This window comes from Chiroxiphia lanceolata, chromosome 4 (genome assembly GCF_009829145.1).
Source record: "Chiroxiphia lanceolata isolate bChiLan1 chromosome 4, bChiLan1.pri, whole genome shotgun sequence".
Classification (NCBI taxonomy): Eukaryota; Metazoa; Chordata; class Aves; order Passeriformes; family Pipridae; genus Chiroxiphia; species Chiroxiphia lanceolata.
The window spans coordinates 9,007,381-9,027,795 of NC_045640.1; the positions used below are offsets into that span (position 1 = coordinate 9,007,381).

Genomic DNA, 20,415 nt, shown 5'->3' on the forward strand with positions numbered 1-20,415 from the left:
GGTAAATCATCTGTCTCATGCTGGAGACACATGAGTTCTATTTCCAGTTCTTCTGTAAGTGACGTTGCAAGGGGGAATTTCCTTGGCCTTTAACGTGTGTAGCAGGAAGTCTTGTGCAATATTGAGGGACACGAAATTGCTCCTCTGGAAGAAATGAGGTTGTGAGGACCTGTTTTATGGAGCCTTAACCAAACATGCTGAGCCTCCGATGTTATTATACTTCTATTTTCTGTGCCAGTTATCAAGCTTCATTCTCTGCTGTGGTTATACTGTAATTCTCAAATTATTAGATGGAAAATGTGAAGACCGTTACAGTATCTGAAATTGAGGTAATGCTTTGTCTTCAGGGTCATTTTGGGAAATTTAAAGGCTTGTGTAAACTTGAAATTCACACTGATAGTGACTAACATTGCACAAAATTTAAAGCAGAAGGAAGTAAGTTTCAAAGTATTACATATCTTTAGAGAGAGGGCACCCTACCATTACTGACTAGAATACTTTTTAATGAGATCAGTGATGAAATCCCAAATCTGCCTGATTGTGTTATCCATTCTAACAGGTGCAGAAACACTTCTGTGGGTAGAACAGAACTAGGTTACAAAAGCTGCAGACGCTCCTCACTGACCATCAGGGTAGGAGGACCAGTGTTTCCTTTCTACTGATTCAAAGTTAACTGGCAAAGTGAGGAAATACCAATTTAGATACTCATGCTTTTTGCCTGTCACGTCGCTTTTAAAATGGCAGTTTTGTGCCTTTGGCAGAAGGTGGGTGTTGTATCCGAACTAGTATTCGGAGTTTCCCCTTCTGTTTATCTGTTCCAACTTGCAAGTCTTGCTTTCCACCCAAGTGTTGGTTTTAATTGTGTTGTAGATGTTGTGATACTTTAGAAAAAGTGATAAACAGCTAAAACACAGCTAAAAAACTACTTGTATTAGTGGCATCAGAGAGTGTAGTGTATGGCTGTCTCAGTATTTGCATGTACAAACGTAGAAAAAAGGAAAACTGTATCCAGAAGAGGCTCTCTGGCCCCAGTCTTGGGAAGAGATGGAAGTGAATGAAAGGTATGACTGAAGAATTCCCTTCTGGGGCCTCTAATAATCGTGAGCTCCCTTGAAAGTAGAGCCATTTCTGCTGTGTCTTGCTCGGAGTCTGGCTTTGTTCTGTAGTAGGGTTCATATATTGGCTTGGTTTTATTATTATTATTTAACTGCTGAAAAATGTTTTTTATGATTTAAGAGGCACACTTCCATGAGAGAGGTGCTGAAAGCTTGGAGCACTTTTGTGGTTGCAGTGACGCATTAAGTGTTTTGTGCTGTTACCAAAGGAGTGGAGATGTATTTGTACTATTGGCTCTCTTGTGCACTTCATCTATGAAATACAACCACAGTAATCATTAGAGAGGAGTGTCTGACTGGAGATAAAGGTGGTGTTCAGTGAGGCAGTCAGCTGTACTGTTTACATTGGGCCTTGAGTCTGTTTTGAGGAAAGTTAAGAAATAATTTTGCTAGCAGGGGTCACAGTTGAAGATTTCTGCACGTGTAAGGCAGTGTTGCATATCAAGACAAATAAGAGTGAAGGTGATACTGTTTGCTTGGATGAGCTAGGATGTGCCTGGTCTGACTACCACATCCACACCTTTAGTATTGTTAATTCCCAGAACCAGGAAAAGATATTCCTTGTGTTGTGGAGCATAGTTAGAATAAGTACCTGGGAGAAGTGCATGATTTTTGTGTACATCAAGGTACCCAGTGCATCATTTCTGGTATGTATGCTGGGATTGAGCATTACAGTGTGGAGACTCTGGAGAAGACTGCTGGGCATTTTCCTTGGAGGCTATATTTGCAAGTGCTGTCATTTCACAGCACTCCTAGTCAGTTGAAAGGTATTTTTATTTGGATTTTGGTGAGACTGGAGATGATGTTAAAGCTTATCTCATTTGTGTGAACAAATCTAGTTATTTCTTAGAGAGTTAAATAGCTCTGTGCCCTAATTGAGCACAATGAGCTGTACACTTGGCAGCAATGGTCAAAATTGGTGATAATTTCATTTCCTGAAGTAAGATTTTGTGGGAGGGGCTATCTTGTGGGTCTGTCTATGTTCCCCCCTTCAAGAATTTTTTTGACGTTGTTGGATTTTAATCAAACTTTGAGTAGAGACCTTCAAAGATAGTTGTATTCTTCAAGCCTTATACAGATGAGTTATGCCAGATAGAAGCAAGAAAATTCTCAGTACTCTACCAGGAAAAAAATTACAGCATAGATTTCTATACTAGACACTGACTAATCCCAGTGGAAGGACGGTACTGCAACTATTCTAACCCCTGGAGTAGCATCGCTCACACTTGTATCCTGTTTGATAACAGGAAGTGCAGTTTTAAGGCATTAAATTCTAAGAAATTAGGTTTAATAATATCACTTATCAGAAAAACTGTATTTCTGTTCTGTTGAACAGTGTTACTGTTGGAACACTTGGCTTTCTTGTCCTGGTTTTTATTTTGCTCTATGTTTTCGGGGTATTGATTGCATCACTCCAGTAATAGGATTTTGGAGAGCCCTGGGTAATAAGATGAGAAGGGTTGGTTTTAAAAGTACTGTTTCATTTCTGTACAATTGTAGAGCTTTCTGACTTTTATGATTAATCAAATCTGGTTTTCCTTAAGTAGAAGTAGGGGAATACTGAAGCAGTTTGGGAGGATTTTTTTCTGGGTTTTAATACTGGATATTCTGTTTGTTTTGAATAAACCTCTAGAAACTCTCTTAAATTCCATGTTGATGGATATTATGTGTCCTACTCATAGTATTAAGAGCAGATGCGCAGCTTTTGAGTTTCTAATGTTCACATACATAATATAAAATGATGAATTAATACAGGAAGATGTTGCATCAGATGGTAGCTTGTGTAAATTTCTCTACTGAGATAGGTTTACTGAGTTTTGTGTTTCATGAGTTCTTCTTTGAAGATGGATGGATTTCTATACTCCAATATTGCTTGTCTGTCGTTTGTGGTATAGATTTAAACTTCATTGAGAAATCATACACATCTTTTTGAATGACGGCAAGATTTACACTTACTCTGTTTTTTTGAATGTTAAAATGCAAATAGATACTTCCAAAATTAGTCTTAATACTTCTGAATACTCTCATAGATTATTTTTTTAGAGACACAGAGAGAGAGGTGCTTATTAAAAGAAAAGCTGGATACAGAAGGTTTTATTCTAGTTCTGTCTAGAAATGTTAGATAACTTGGTTGTATCCAGTTTTCCAAAGTGATGGAAGTATGTTCACCATTCTTTTCAGCGGTCAACTTTTTTTAATTCAACCCTATTTCTGCATGTATAGGTGGTTGCTGAACATCCAGATGCTTCAAGTGAGGAGATTGAAGAATTGCTCGAATCGCAGTGGAACATGCTTAGTGAAAAACAGAAAGCTCGCTATAACACAAAGTTTGCCATAGTGACCTCCCCCAAATCTGAAGAAGACTCTGGTAAACGTAAAACTGTGCTAGTGTACTCTAACTAAATTTGATATACATAGTGGCGTTAAACTAAGCACATATTTGAGACCCTGTAGGGAAAACAGCTTTCCCTGTTTTCCAGTTTTAATTCTTGGTGTTTGTGCCAATAGCAAAGGAATGCCAATGGTTACAATAAACGCAACCCACGAAGTCTACATTTCTTGCTCATTGTTCTGAAAAGTTGTTATATGTAAACCTTCTGCTGTTTAGACATTGCTGGTTTCTCATTCTTCTTCTGCCCATAAGCAGCTGCCATTGCATCCACTGCCTGTTACAAGTGGATGGTGGGAAGGGAAGATGAAGTGTTACTACTAGTAAAATTTGAGGTGTTGTTTCTATAGAACAGCTAGAAATGGTTTAAAAAATTTAATCAGTGCTACACCTTCTCTTGATACGTACCTAAAGTGTATTACTTCACATCATCATCAACTCAGGAAGAAGTATTCTGAACTTTATTCTGAAACCTTCATCCATTTGGCATTTTATTGTGCTACTCAAAGTTTTTAGGACTTTGTACAAGATTGCAATTACTTTATTTTTTTTCCTGTTTTTATTTTTTTGTTGCTGTTTTCTGGTGTTTGGTTTTGATAAACAGTCTCGATTATTTTGCAAAATATTTGAGGGGGTTTGGAGTCATTTGAGAAAGGAGGAAGATAGTTTGGCATTTGCATGAACTTTATCAAATTTAACTAGCTATAATTTTTCAAATTTAAATAGCATTACAGCACTCTAAGAAGACTTACTATGGAAGTATTAGAAGCCAACAGGTGCTGCTTTGGGCAATGACAAGAATGAGAGGGAGTGTTTGAAAGTTTGTGAGACTTGGAAAAACTTGTATAAAAATGGCAGTCAGTTTTGTTAACTATATGTGTGTGTGTGAAATAACATCATTTTGTGGAAAATTGAAGTTTTTAACTTTAAATTTTAAGTGTTAAATATTTGGATATCAGTTTAAAAAAAAAACACATTCTGTATCTCTCAAGGTTCATCATTGAAGAATATTGGAGAGGCCAAACGTAAAGTGTTTCAAGACTCACCTAAAAGGAGATCAAGATCCAGAAGTAATTGAAATTTGTGTTGTGTGCAAATAGCTCATCATTATAAGTAGCTATTGAGTGTATTTTTTTATGTAATCACCCACGTATCATAATCTCTTTATTTTATCTCAGATGTTGTCTTCCTTGACATTAGAACTTTAATGGATCCCAAATTAAATATCTTAACACTGTAGTGCTGAATTTTGTTCACCTTCCTCAGTGTCATATTGCAAGAAATGTAATTGAAATTGTACCTGTACCAGGTGTTTCTAGTACATATATTGTGTACATTTATAGCTATCTACAGATGATAATATGTCAGTTCGATTGTTCCCCTACTCAAATCCTCTTATCTTAAACTTCGAAAAATATTGTGGGATTTCTTTTGCTGGCTTTTTGTAAGTAGCAGGTTCTCCTGGAGCCATTTCAGTCTGCTTTGTGGATTCAGAGTCTGATCGTAGAATATATTCTAGATTGTTTAGATAAGAACATTAATTTGAAAATTATCCATATTTTCAAGTTGCTATATTTTTAATATTTACAGATATTTGTTCCCACTGGAATAGAATGCTTGTAGCTATAGGGCAGCTCTAAGTTAACATATTTGTGCCCCTGAAACTTGCAGTCTTCATACTAATAATATTCTGTAGCTTCATAAACTAGAGAGTACTGGAGAGTGTAACGATGTTGTCATTTCGTGCTGATGAAACAGACCACTTCCCAAACCCTTACCTGTGTGTTTGAGGTGCAAACAATAGCTGAGCCTGTGGCAGGGCTATGTAGATTACTCACTGACCTTTTGTAATTTAGCAGCTGCTTAAACTGTACAGTGAACAATCATCTAAATATGTGAATGAGTTTGTGGTTTAAAATGACCAATGTGGTTCTGTTCATAGGATTCTGGTTCATAAAGGGATCTTACAGTCTCCTGTAAAATATAAGTAAGCTTGTTAGAGTCTGGAATTGCCATACCAGAAAGAGAATCAATCTGTGTGGTTGGTGATAACTTGTCTTTTTCAGAGACCCCTTAACAGATGTCACCAGTATCTTCATCTGTAACAGTTGAAGAACTTAAAGTAGGCTTAAGGAGGAGACTTACAAATTAATTTTAGTGAAAAAAGTGACAGGAGAGCTAAAAGCTGTGTAGATCAATCACAGGTAGTCTCGTGATATTAAATAAATGTTGGGCAGTAACATTCAGGTGTTAAACTAGTGCTTGTACAGATAGACTCATCTTTCTAAAATAACTTGAGTATGAAGGAGTTGATTTGGATGTGTTCTAGAGTTAGTCCTCAGCACCAGAAGCTAGATCCTAAGTGTTAAGAGGTCATCAAACTGTGTTAATGTTTAACCATGTTTTAAAGATAATGACTGAGAGAAAAGTACCTTAAATAACTAGATCAGTTCAAAATAATTTCAAAGTGGGTTTTAGATTATTTTTCATGTAAGTTTCCCCCATCCCCCATCCCAAGGTAATTTACATGGAAATAAAAGAAACCAAAAAAAGAGGACAAAGGAACCTACAGAAGATTTTGAAGTTCAGGAAGCACCTAGGAAAAGACTCAGGATGGATAAACAGAATAATCGGAAGGTAATTATGTTGTTGGTTTGTTTGGGTTGATTTATAGCAGCACCAGTCACATTGCTGTAGTTAAGTTTGTCAGCATTTCCATTTCCAGGATAAAAAAAGTACTATGTCACACCAAACTGTTGTAAGTATTCAGATTCATGTGAGCTTATCACAGTGGGATTTTTTCTTTGGTTTTGAGGATGGAGGTATGACTTAAACTGTGGCAAACATGTCACTCAGAAACTCTGTTTCCCGAAGGAATGTGCAGAGGGAGGCATGACCTCTCCATGTTGTCATGCTTTGTAGTTCTTTTTCTTTCCTCCTGATTTGGAGTTCAGTTTTACAGGAATATAAAAAAAAATACCTTTAGTCAATACTTATTTTAGACAAAAGTCAGGAGAGGGGAAAGCAAGTAAAACAAAACAGAAAAACTTCATGAACTGGAAGGCTATAGAACATTTAAGGGTGGCATGCTGACCCATTTCTTAAGTTAGGAAACTGCAGAAAATTTATATTTATGCAGTAAAATTATCATATATCACACAAATCACAGGCTTCTTTTCAGGTTAGCTCGCTTGTGAGGATGACTTTTCCTTACATAGGTCACTAAAACTGTGTATAAGGACGCAACACTTATCTTCTGGAGACCTAAGCACAGGTTTATTTAGTCGTGCATGTAGAGCAGTGAACTTCATGGGTTTTACTTGTGTGGAAAGCTTATCTCACACATGTTTTCAGATATGTTATTGCAGTTTCATTCTGTAGTGTGAGTTCCACAGACCTCAGCTCAGAACTTTGATGGTACAGCAGTTAAATGAAACAACTTAACATAAGGAAAGGTAATAGGTTTATTTTTAAATAAACTATGTGGATCTCATTTGTAGATGTCAATTTGTTTGGTAGGCTGGTTACTTTAGTAATTCTGTTGATACTGTGGATATTAAGAGAACTTGTTTAAAGTTTATTATAAAAAAACCAAATAGAATTTCAGATAGCCAGGCTTAATGAGCTGATTAGCAAGGGACAGAGATAATTTTAATGTTGTTACCTTTGCAGAAAGAAGGACCAAAACTGGGTTTTGTACTTCTTACTCTAGCACGTTAGTTGTTGAAATAGTCATCTTATGATGAGTAGGAACAGTTTTTCAGATCTTTTTAAACTCGTCTAATTGATTTGAATACACTATAATGCAGTAGGCCCATGGAATAATGAAGTCTACTTATTGTAATTAATTCCTGCTATGAAGTCCTTGTTTTAAGTGTGCTAGAGGTACTTTACTATCCCACCAGCATTCATACACTACAATTAGTCTGCGTTATCACAAGTAGAATGAAACGTGGTTGCAGTATAAGTTCGTGCATGGGAGGTTCTCGTGTCTGATGCTGTGACACAAATGTGAATATCAACAGGAAAATAAGTAAATGAGATGAACAATTCCCATGAGATACTTACCACTAGTAACAGTGACCTAGTAACGTGCATTTAAAAAGCGTTGTCCTCTACCTGATCTGTTTATCAGAACTAGGAAGGTCTGGTACAAGGAATCTGATACGTGTAAATATTAGGCAATTTGGAAGCTCTAGCTGGATATAGCAGGGTTTGTGCTCCACAGAAAGGTAGATATGGTAGAATGGTTGCTTTGCAGTTTCTTTTAGGAATTATCTCTTAGCTTTTCTCCTGCCTTCACGAGCCCAAGGTACTTCCAGCTGTATGTGCTGCTGCTTAGTAAAACATTTTGTGAATGACAGTGAAAGTGTCTATGTAATGATTCAAAAACCAAACACTAACCATACACCGTCCTTCTGCTATTCCCAGTTTACCTGCAGGCTTTAGTTGCAATAATTTTGGATAGGAGGAGCTTTAAAACCTTTATTTCATGATGTTTTACTTGTTTTGTGTTATACTCTGCTTTTGTCCTTAATCCTTATTTACAAAATCTGAATGTTTTTACACATAGTGACCAAGTCATAAGTACCAATAGGGCAGTTTTGAAAAACTAATTTGCTCATTGTTGCTTTGATGATGTATATAAAATGAACATTAACAGAATGGGGGTTCTGTAAAGCGTGCTTTAAATTTAAATGACTTTTCACAGAGTTAGAATTGGAAAGGACCTTTGGAGATCATCCAGTCCAACCCCTTGCCAAGGCAAGGTCACCTGGAACAGGTGACACAGGGAACAGTTCCAGGTGGCTTTGGAATGTCTCCAGAGAGGGAGACTCCACGACCTCCCTCGGTAGCCTGTTCCGGTGCTCTGCCACCCTCAAAGTAAAGAAAATCCTCCTCATGTTGAGGTGAAATTTCCTGTGTATTAGTGTATTGGCCACTGCTTCTCATCCTGTCCCGGGGCACCACTGAAAAGAGTCTGGCACCATCCTCTTGACACCCTCTTTTCTTTCATTTTTGCACAGAAGTGTAACAGTAATCTTAGAAAACTGATATTGGGAGCCTCCGGTGGCATTAGTGGTAGGGCAGCTTAGTCTGTCAGAAGTCAGTAAAAGCACAGTGCAGCACATCTGTAGTTCAGTAGCCATTCATGTTTGTTTTTACAAAGGAAACCAGTTCTCTGGCCTTAGAGGTGTTCACCTGCATATCTTTTGTAAAACTCATTGTCAGATGAAGACTGAAAAAGTGTGTAAAGCCGCCTGTTCATTAGAATTGTTCTGCTTGATCGGGTGAGCATTTTTAAGGGTTAAGCACTCTTGGCTGCAGTTTTAGTAACTTGAATGAATTTGTAACATACAAAAAATGAAAAAAAATAGTGACATGTGTAAGGAACAGTGTCTTAATTTTGACAAAGATTTGAGAAAAACTTTCCCAGTTCTCAGCCTAAACTTTTAATGATGAATTTTCAATCTGGAGCAAATTTAGGTGGTGTTGAAAATAGTGTATTATTTTGGAAATGCTGAAACAATCTTAACCATAGTAATTTAAAAAATGGCACTGCTATAAGTTGTGGAGTTGAAAGCAAGCCTTTCTGGGGCTTCAAGTTCTGCACAGGGTTTATTCTCAAATTTCTATACTAATTCTGCAGTTTACCTTTAATAATTGAAGGTTTTACTTTGACTAGTTTAGACAAAGAATAGTAAGGATAACTTTACAAGGTTTGTGTTCATTTAGAGCTCCCCTCTTTGATATGCTGAATTTGGGATGGATAAGTGGGATGTTGGAATACTATGTTCTTTAATTTTTCTCAGTTGTTTATGGGTTTGTACCCTGTGCTGTAAATGAGTTTTAAAATTCACTTAAATGGGGCTAGCTTAACTACATTACCATTCATATATTTGTGAAGACACTTTCTCTTTAATAATATAAATCCAGAACTAATTGCCAGTTTTATCCAACCACTCATAAATTAGGAGTTTTTTTATTTTTTCATATTTTTTTTTGTGACAGAGGGAGACAAGCAATGACAAAACAGCAAAAACAAACTCTTCTAAGGTCACAGAAACCTCCTCTTCACAAAAGAACCAGTCAGGTAATGTGGTCAGAATAAATTTTAATGTAACTTTTTCAATTCAGTAATTTTAAAATAACCAGGTTGTCTGAGGCAGCCGCTAAATTTTGCTGATGCAGTCACCAGTTGCAGGCAGTGTGCCACATCTGGGGGGGAGCATGTCCTCTTCCTTCACTACCATTTTGCAACGTTATCCTCGACTGAAGTTGTGCATTGCTGATTGAGAGCAGCAGTTCACAAGTTCACCATTTGATGGCACCAAATTAAAGCTGGTGCCTCGTGCTCTTGGCAGCAGGGTTACAAATCCTACTGCTCCAGTTTGTCATTGTCCATTGGCCCAGTGAAACAAATGCAGTGACCATCAATGTCATCAGTTACTGTGGGATTTTAGTCCTTTTAAAATGATGCTTGATGGGAGGCAGTGTGGAGCATGAGAGGGGATTCTAATTCTTGGACCAAAACTCAAAAGTCAGACTTGTTAATGATGCTCAAGTTCAAGGTAACTTCTGTCAGAGCATGTCTCTTTAGGTATCACAGCGATATGCCAAAGACAACTGAGCTTCAGCAAGTTCTGCACGATGTAGAAGTGGTGACGTGCCATAGTTAATGTCTGGTTCTTGGCTCCTGTGTATAACCTTTCTCTTAATAAAGTATTAGTGGTACTCAGATTGTGATGAGATCACGTAGGCCTTCTAATATAACTGTTACCTCTGGTTTAAGGAGGTCATAAATCACAAGATATTTTGATATGAATAGAAATGAGCCAGAAAAAAAATTGAGAAAACAAACATTTCTTAGCCATTTGTATCAGATATTTGATCAATGGAAGCCTCTTTAAAATCAAGCCGAAACACATGGTTTCAGAAACTTACTTCATGTTTGCTCAGCCCTACTTATGTGCCCAGAAGACCTACCTAAATAATTCCTTCCTTTATCTGAAGGAATATTTTTAAGTGGCTTCAGGGAGATAACATTTTAAAGTTCCAAACTTCACTTTGTAAACCAAAATTATTTTACAGCAACGAAAAATCTGTCTGATGCATGTAAACCTCTGAAGAAGCGAAATCGGGCTTCAGCAGCAGAATCTTCAACTCTTGCTTTTAGCAAGAGTTCATCTCCTTCAGCTTCCTTAACTGAGAATGAGGTAAAAAAAAAGTGGTGTTTGCACACAGCCATTTAATTACAGAAATTATCAGGTGTGAATCTTGTTTAAAAAAAAGCAAAACAAAACAAAAAAACGAAACACAAAAATCAAAGGCGAATTCTCTAACGTTGGTGCTCTAGACAACTTACAGTTTTGGCCTCAGTGAAACCTGTTTAATGTGTGCATTGCAAATTCATTTATTGTAACACGGACGTCTGATTTGGGGACGTCGAGGTATTATTGTGGTTTTTATTGTATTTACCAACAACGTTTTAGAATTGTAACCTTCTATTAGAGGCAAAGTACAATGCCAATGTGTTCTGTATTTTCTTCTACAGACTTTTATGTAAGTGTACTACATTAGTTACATTATGTAACTCAATATTGTCATGTTGCCATAGCTTTTATATTGAAGCAAATTTCCTAATCCTCTGTTTGATCTAGAACTGGACAGTCTCCTGAGCAGAGCCCCTTTGAGCTCAAATTAGTTTTCAGGCTGTTTAAGTGCTATTTCTCTGTGATGCAAATAGCTCCATCCCCAGCAGAGTTAAACAGGCAGTGGAGGATGTATCTTTTTGATACTTGCGAATCCTAGTCTTAGCTCTGCATATCTGGAACTGTAATTCTTCCCAATTGACATACAACTAATGAAATGTATGTACCAGAAGTGTATTCATACAATCCATTGAACCATTCCCCAAGTCATCTACACTGTTAAACCCAATCAGCCAAAGAGTGGCAGCATGAGGGTGAATGCTGTGCATGCTGTTTTGCAGGTGGGTTCAGAGACGTAGTTGGTAGGATTTAGTAAAATATCCATAGACAAACAGCTTCACCCAGTTTGTGTTACAAAAGCTGTAGAGAAAATACTTGCCTGCTAACAAGGGAGTAGGGCTTCCAGCTCTCCTACAGACTCTCATATCCCCTAACAAATGCATGAGGTGCTTAGACACTGTGATGAATGCAGTTAAAATACCTAGACATAATGTTCAGTAAACAGTTTACGGGGAAAAAAGATTGCATGTTAATGGCTGTATATCTTAACTGTAACTGGAAAAAACACTTTAACTAAAAAAAAAAAAACAAACAAACAATAAATTCTCCCTCCTGTACCCCAATAAGACAAGCAAAGGAAGTCCCACAGGAAATAATGTCCATAGCAGCAGCCAAGTAAAGTCATACTTTGTTCTCTCAGTTAAGAGACTCCCATCTTTTGGCTTACCAGTTTCTTCTGGTTTGGCTTTACTGATGGGATCATTAGTAAAAATATGTCAAAGCTGTTTCTGTTTGGGACCATCTATTCAGGCAGACCAGTTTAAGGGGTTTTTTTACTGTCTTTTTTTTGGCTCTAAATATGCATCTCTAAATATTGTGTACTCAGGAGAAAGATTATTATGTTTTTAGATGTTGCGATTACAGAATTAGCTACCCAGAAGTCTTTCTTAACAAAAGGCTCATTTTTGTACGATTTGGTGTTGTAAATGGCTCATATGTGAGAAAGCATATGGTTATTTAGGCTGAGATAGAAATTTTAAGACTTAGCTTTAATTTACTCAGCTACTGCTAAGCAGTAGAAGATGTGAGAAAAATTTACATCATATGCTGCTCACAGAACACAGATACTCAAAGTGAATGAATTGTTTTCAAGGGTTCGAAAGGTTTAAAATACAAAAAACGTCCCAAACAGCATAACAGAAAATACACCTTGTCAGATAACAGAGATTTATTTGGGGACTGGGTGCAGGGGGAAGTAGATTAGTGGGCTAGATCCTTGGATTGGTTTAAAGCTACACTGACCTGAACTTGGACCATCTAAGGACTGGGCCTAGTTTGTTTCCTGTATTAGATATATTTTGCCTTTAAATAAAGCAAGAATGTCAGGCATGTGTTTCTGAACTTTATATTGGTCTGTTCTACAAAACAAGGAAAGACAGAAATTTTGGATTGTGTGGGTAGCTCTAAAAACTTTTTTCCCTTTTGTATTATTTAGCACTTGTCTAAATGGCTAAATATGTGTGGCCTGAGAGCATTTATCTAGAGAGAAACCTTCTCCAGTGTTGAGGGAAAGGGTTTAAAAAATAAACACAATCAGGTAATGATGAAAGCCTTGCACAGCTTATTGAATAGGATGTAATACTTCTAAACATTAAATAGATTTAATGATTAACTTTTATATTTCTGTGTTCACTATAATACTTCTAACTGTTGGTTTAGGTGCTCTCTTAACAAATGCAGGAAAAATTCCACGTATTCCACAAGCACATACACCTCCATAAGGTGTATACTAAGAGGATTCTGGTCTTGTTTTTTTTTTTTTCCTCTCCTTTCTTTTCCTCCCACGCTATTTGTGGACAGCTTGTTCCAGAATGGAACCTGGATATGACTGTTATTTGTCAAGATCTGTTGTTTTACCTGCACATCCCTTATATGTCAGTCCTTTGCAACCAGGTTCTAGGAAAGGTGTGCTCAGTTCTTTCTTGTTTGAAAAATGCATCTTATTTGACATTTTCAAAAATATTTTGGATACTTTTCATTGTTATTCGAGGTATTTTTTAAATGGGGTTTATTTGAAATACTATAAAATGAGGAAGGCTAAATTTTCAATTGATAAATTACTTTGGGAGAGAGACAGGAGTGAGGGTGTGGACTTCTGCAAGCAGAAATTTATAGACTTGACATATCAGAGATTAAAGGTAGGCGTTCACTCCCTTCAAAAAATTGGGCTTTGAAATTGTTTTAAGATGGATGGACAGAAGTATTAAGTAAGGTACAGGAATAAATGAATTTCATACGTGCATTTAATTTTGAAACAAAGTAATTTTACTTCTAGGCACTTGACACCAGTGGTAACTTCCTCCAGTACTTGTGTGAAATATGATTTTGTTTATAATTCTTGATGAGCAACTGGTAGGGCCAGATGTGAGAAGGATACTCAACACTTCAGAGTCTGCAAAAGCTCAGAGTAGTTTTTTACTGCCTATGTAAGACTTGGTGTAACCATCCAGAAGCACATGATATTTGAGAGAAAAGATACAGGTGGTGTATTTTAATTTCTTTTTTTACCTTGGCCCTCTCCACCTCCCAATAATGTAGTAGGTGCCAGTAGAGTGTAACCAGTATTTTTTTAATAAATAAAGAAGACTTTACATTACCATTACTTCTGGATTATTGGCACACTTGGTGTGTTTGCATGAAACATATCTGCTTTAGCTTTTCAATCAATTTTTGTGATTGTTGTCTGGCTTCATTAAATTGGATGACTTTGACAGCAGATAAGTGTCATAGTATCATGTAGAGTCTAGATACTACTTATGAACTTTGTCAAAGAAACTGTAATTTTTTTCTAAGAGAGGTCAAAATAAAGCACATATAATACTCTCAAAGTTAGCCAGCCTGTCATTCATCACACCTTCCTCAAGTATGAGCTGACCAGCAGATGGCAGCTTAAAGAAGCCTGTGAAAGATTTTGAAGGGGTTACTTTTATCCTAAGTTTCTCACACCTTAGGGAATTCTTTCTTCCTTTTGTAACATCCAGTGTCAAAACAAACTCGGTTGCCGGTTATAGCTACAGATTCGTGTGTTTCCAAGGCCTGACAATGCAAATTATAGTAATGCAAGCCTTAATGCTCTTTTTCTGCATATTAAACAATGTATTTTTTTCTCATTACTGATTTGAGACAGATTTGCTTTATCTGCATTTTCAATGGGTGTTAGCATGTATACACAATGGAGAAAACACGTACAGTTCTTAAAAGGTAAGGTATTTGATAAGGCAGTGTGAGACATGCACAGCTTGCAACTCAAAAAGTACCTCACCTCCATTTGTCAGCCCTGGAGTCTAGTTGTCCTACAGTATACAACTAAAACGTTCTGGGCAGTCTTACTGAAGGTAAAAATAACTGTCTTAGAGATCCTGAGAACAGGAAGGAAGAGGGAATTCATGTTATTTTAAGCAAACTACTGCCCTAAAGAAAAAACAGTTGCAGTTAACCTTGCAGGTTGTTAAACGAAACCAGTGTGCTTCTAGCATTTCATTCTAGCTTCCTTCAGATGTAATTTTCTCTTCAGAACAGTGCTCAAGGATAATTCAATATATAGTGCCACCTGTGACTTAGCACACAGTTGTTTCCTGTGTTTCTATATGCCTGTAGATTATTTTTTCCCTTGTTTGAAAGCATCAGTAAGCAGTCAGGGGGACAATTTTTGTGGAACGCTGCAAGTAGTTGGACTTGTTTCTTGCTAAACCTCTGCTAAAGACTCGTAACATTTGACATGACCTGCATTGGCCACCAGTCCATACAGTTTTGTTACAATGGCTCTACTTTCACATGAAAAAAAGTTCTAAGCTTGACTTTTGTTCTTTGGCAGCACACGCTGTTTAGAAAACTGAAGTTTCTTATGTAATTATTCTCCTTTTGTGTATTACTTAGGCTTCAGAGTGCAGAGAATCTGTTAACTGAATGTTTACATGATGTAGGTTTTTATTCCACATTCCCTACCGAAGTATCATGAGTATCTGTAGGCAATTTTATACTGTTTTAAAATGTTCTCATAGTTTTAATTAACTTTCCAGGCAAATTCAGAAATGCGTAATATCCTTATCTGAAACGTCTAACTCCTGCTAATAATAAAATGAAACTTGTCCCAGGCCGTCTTTTTTTTTTTTTGCTATTATAGTACTGTGTACACCTGTGGCACCGCATACTTAAAGAATTTATCTAGTCTAGCAGTATGGGCCAAAATATCACTCTTCATTCAGTTCAGGAATTCTTATACTGAAATAAAGGAAATGTTAACTGTAACTCAATTGGCTCTGTCAGTTTTTCTGTCTCTGTGTGGGTGCACGATAGTCTTTTGAATACAGCCTGACCTGTTGTTTGTGTGCTGCTTATTGATTTAACGTAAGTTGTTTTTAGATTAAAAAAACCTCGACCCTCTGGCAGCTCAGATTTTGTTAATAAGAAAAAAAAAAAGGCAGATGGGGTTTGTCTGTTGGAAAGATTCAAGAGTTCACTTATCAGAGTGTGCATACACCAAGCTTTTTAGAGAAAGCTCTTGGCCAGCCCAACCCACTTCCTCCTGGGTGACTGTGGTATATAAATCACTGACTCCAAAGCCCTGTCAGGAAGTCTGAGATTGTAGCAGTGTCCTGAGTTTTAAGGAAAGTAGAACTTAATAGGCAACACCATTCAGAACTCACAGAAATGTGCTTCTAGATTGCCCATGAAAAGATGCAATGTATTTTTTTATATGATCATATCATATGATCATAATGTATATGATAGCAGGTGACCCAAGAAAGGATGTTGCTTAAGCCAGTGAGTGTCTTAAGACATCCCTGTAAGAGTAGCAGGTCACTCTTTGTGGGCCCTTTCTTTATGGATCCTGCTGATCCTGCAGTGCAGGAGATTTGCCAACCAAACAAAACAGCAGAAGGAAATAATTTCCTGCCATGGTTTCTTTTCATTCTATATATCCCTGGCTTTAAGATAAGTGTACGTAGTGGGGTGTGTTTCCATGTGAAGTTCTACAGCCCAGATTATGAAGCAGGTGATGCTCAAGTAAAACAAGGGGAAGCAGGAGGGGTTACCTTACCTTCTTTGGCTCCCGAAAAATTTGCCCTTTAGTTGTTTTTGTAACTGCTTAAGCAGAACGTGGCAGAAGAGCATCATTGTCTTGAGTATGACTAAGACCGAAGCTTGTGCTCTTAAGGCTTAAGAAAACTGTTACACAAGCATATATGAGTGATATGAGAAGTGTTTTTGTAAGACTGAATGACTTGATTAAATGAATTTTCTGAAGAAGAAATTTTTTTATAGAGAATTGCACTGTGGTAACTGGAAAAGTCTGAAAAGGTGTGTGGCTGATGAAGTAGTGACTGTTGGAACCCATTCCAGTGTGGGCGTCATAGGTGCTTAAATGTTAGCAACCTTATCACTCTAAATTTCCAAATTTGTTTTAAACCTTTAAACACTGGGCAGGGAAACTTTGTCTGAATTGCATCTAGGAGAGAAGTCCCAAGGAAGCTGATAAGCACAGAAGTATGAATGTTGTTAACTCTGCAATTGCTAACACACAGTGAATAGTACTTGAAACTTGCTTCTGTTCCATGAAGCAGTAGTTTTTGTCTTAACAAATATTGATGCTCTAGTCCTTTAGGACATCCTTTAGCTAGGAAGTACTTACAGGGAAGAAAAAACAGACACACCACCACCCCCTTCCCACCCCCTAGGATAACACTGAGCGAGGATGCTTTTATAGATCAGCTGTTAAAAAAGAATATTTAATTCTAAGTCTGAAACAAAAAGCACATTTAATAGCCAAGTCACCAGCTGATTGAGGGCCAGTCCTGACAAGCAGAACATTTACATTTTGTGTTTTTACTGTGGTAACTTAAATTCTTAAGCTGCAGATTGGATGAATGCAGCCACTTACGTTCAGACTTAGATTTCTAAACCTCTTTTTCCTTGGAATTGCAGTGTAATGATTTTGCTGGCACTGGTATTTACTCTGATTTTGGAGCTGTCTGAAAGGAAGGAGAAAACTGTAAATGGCGAAAAAAATTTTTTCTTCAAGTGGGTGAGTTGATGGAGCAAATATCCACATCGGTGTTTGACGTCACCTACTTCTTCGAACCACAGCATCATTTGAATTTTTAAATTCCAGGCTGTCCTTTCCTGTACCATGTTATCAGTGTGATTGGATGCCAGCTGAGAATATGTCAGCACCTCTTTTCTTCTTTTTTTTTTTTTTTTTTTTTTTTTAATAAGTGACATTTTAACCATCCAGATGGGGAAGTAACGATACTGTTTGCAAAGTTCACCCACGTGATTCTAGAAATATGCAAGCTGAGTGTACGTCAGCCTGCATCCAACTTTTTTTTTTTTCCCCTTTTTTTTTTTTTGTGAAAAGCCAGAGGGAATGAAGAATTGGCTCGCATTTCTGCTGAGGTCTGTGGCTGAGACTGGAATCAGGTACCTGGTTGTGAAAAATGCTTAAAAAGTTGTCGTAGACTTGAATTCAATATTTAGATGTACTGTGAGAAATGCTTCCCTGTGTTAGTGCTTTTCCTTTCACCTTTGAACACTTTAATTGCTGGTGCAGTGACCTGTGAAGGTGTAACTGAAGCTCAGTGTTGCAGCTGAGGGAAGTCTCACGGCAGGAAAAACATTTGAGAAGTGATTTTGTGCACGCAGTATGTGTACAGAATCTTTTGTCAAATCGTCTTCCTGCCCACCCCCACCCCCCCTTAATCGCTTTAAACAGCTTCAGTCAAAAGGAAAAATCAAGAATATAAACTTAGAAAATCCACGTAGCTGACTCAATTTAATTCCTTTTAATACTCTAGTGTCTTAACTCTTACTGTAAGTGTATGGAGTTGCACACATTTCCTCCTCTAAGCCTGCCCAGCAGCCTCTGTCAAAACCAAACACTTATTTACTCAGTGTAATCATGTAAACTCCGTTATTCCACAGTCTTTGCATCTGTATGCACATTGTACGTCCCTTTCACACAAAACAAGGAAAAGTAGTTCAGGAAACAGTTAAAAAAAAAAGTAAATCTCATCCTTATATTTAGCAATTAAACAATTACCCAGTATTCAGCGGCAGTTGCTGATGTAATCTGGCTTTAGACATCAAGTATTGCAGTATGCAAAGCATGTTCATTCGGTTAAGAAGTAATGCTGAGGATTGCTTTTATAAGCATTGTTATATAGTCTCTCTAAAATTAGGTTGATGTTTGTCTGAAAGAATCCCTTAAGCGCTTCTTTGGGTTATTGTGAAAAGGGAATTTTAGCATACAGTTCAAAAGAAGATTAAAAATACTTTGGGAATTTGGAGTCTTGATATGCTGATTCCCTGTACCGTTGTGGGTCTGAGTCACTATTGCCAAAAAAAATTGGAGTAGTATAAAATGTGTGCCCAAAATATCTTGAGATGAGTAAACCCAATTATTTAATGACCCATTGCTACAGTTGCTCTCTTTTCAAGGGTAAAAATACAATACTAAACACAAAGAATTCACAGAGATGCCAAAATTTTGTCCCAGTTTGACTCAGTGACGAAGTATTTTTTCAATAATAAAGCTATGGAGAACTGGGAAAAAATGCAGTAATGTGTCCTTACATGTTCCCTTTGAGTCTTACATGTGTGAGCAGTGAATAATGACTGAGACACGTGGGAAAGGAAAGATAGCCTTGGGAACCTGACAGGAAGTTTGGTCTGTTCTGTGAGCAGTAACCATATTCTGAACCTCTCTATCCTTGAAGTAAGTTCTGGCCCAGCTCAAATGAAGAGCAAAGCTCATGACTGGGGTTTTAGGCCATTTTCTTCCCTTTCTCTCACTTGTGTATGCAGGTGCACGGTTTCCAGTAGAAAGAGCTGCATTTGATTTCTGAAACACCACCCTTGCTCAGTGTTCAGGCAGTGAAGTGTGAAAGCCTCTACAGGCAAGTCCTCACAAAGTAGTGTTGACATTCAATAATTGAAGGAAATGGGAAGGAAAGCCTGACTGATGTGCAGAATGCAAAGTTTGATGGTGCTTGTGATGATCCTGACTGCAGCAGAAGAAGGGCATCTTTCACGTTGCAGCATCAGTAACTGCTAACAAGAAGTGGAGGTGATGATAGAATTTGGGTACAATTTCAAGGCAGAAACTTGGCAGTTGCTAAAAATCTGAAGTGCCTTTTCCCCCTAAATTTGCACTCTTAAAAATAGTACTTTGCCTTTATGAGAAGTAAGGAATTACTCAAAATGCAAAGCAGAATAAAATAGCTACAAATTGCTAATTAACAGGTTTTCCCCCTAATCTAAATGTTGATTACTTTGAACCTTGGCCTGAATATCAGAAGCATTAATTACATGCAATTTTCTTTGCTAAGAAGATTATATTAGGAAAGTAAGGACAAGACAAACTCTGCTATGATCACAAGGGAAAGGTTTACGTTTGTAACTTAACAGGTACAGAAAAAAGCCCCTCAAAACCTGTCCTGATTTGTATTGAAGGCTGTGATTGGGGCTCTGGTATGCGAAGTATTAGACCTTCCGCTGTGGAGAGTTGGGTTAACAACCTGCAAAAGTGTTACATCTCATTGTAGTGGTGGCTGTGTCACGTCACCACAAACTGCTTTCTAGCAATCTTGTTGTAAGTCGTCTTTACTTAGTGACTGTTTCAATCTACAGGTATTTTAATTGTGAAATTCAGTGTCCCCTTGGTGAATCGGAATCTGGGTTTGCTGCTACAGCTTGCTTGGGGTACAAATACAGTTTCCCCAACCATCTCATGCTGTACCTGTCTTAGGTTCTAAGTCCTCTCTGAGAAATATTAGGTGAAGGTTATCTTGGCCTCTTCTCCTCAGGCCTGAAGGGACAGACCCTTATTTCACTTCCCCAATATTTCCACTGCCTGTTCTGGGATAACTTCAGGAGCTGAAGTATTGAATTCATTCCCTCCTCATAGAGAGAGCCTTCCCAGAAGGTGGTTATATGGAACAGGGGTTATTTGCAAGGGGAGATGGCTGGCAGAGGGTGTTTCACCTTCTGCAAGATACTAATAAGGGTCAAACTTTAAAATATCCTATACAAATGCTTCCCTTTCTTACAACAGGGAGTCTGCTAGCCTTCCCCTTATTAGGGCCCTGAAATTACCCAGTATGAAAACTCTCAGATGATGGTGAGGTGCATGTGAGCTGTT

At 37.5% G+C, this 20,415-nt stretch overlaps 1 protein-coding gene across 4 annotated transcripts in view; it reads left to right on the forward strand.

The window, feature by feature from the left end:
• NSD2 (nuclear receptor binding SET domain protein 2) overlaps window positions 1-20,415 on the forward strand; it is a 74,280-nt gene that overhangs the window by 36,129 nt on the left and 17,736 nt on the right. For 3 of the 4 annotated variants that reach the window (XR_004356557.1, XM_032685061.1, XM_032685062.1), the window contains exons 6-10: window positions 3,339-3,483; window positions 4,497-4,574; window positions 6,023-6,141; window positions 9,517-9,598; window positions 10,597-10,721. Coding sequence is in view for 3 of the 4 variants with exons in the window: in XM_032685061.1 (XP_032540952.1) it covers window positions 3,339-3,483; window positions 4,497-4,574; window positions 6,023-6,141; window positions 9,517-9,598; window positions 10,597-10,721 (549 nt within the window). In the remaining variant the exon portion in view is untranslated. The remainder of the gene's footprint in view (window positions 1-3,338; window positions 3,484-4,496; window positions 4,575-6,022; window positions 6,142-9,516; window positions 9,599-10,596; window positions 10,722-20,415) is intronic. The other variant, XM_032685063.1, reaches the window with a different exon arrangement.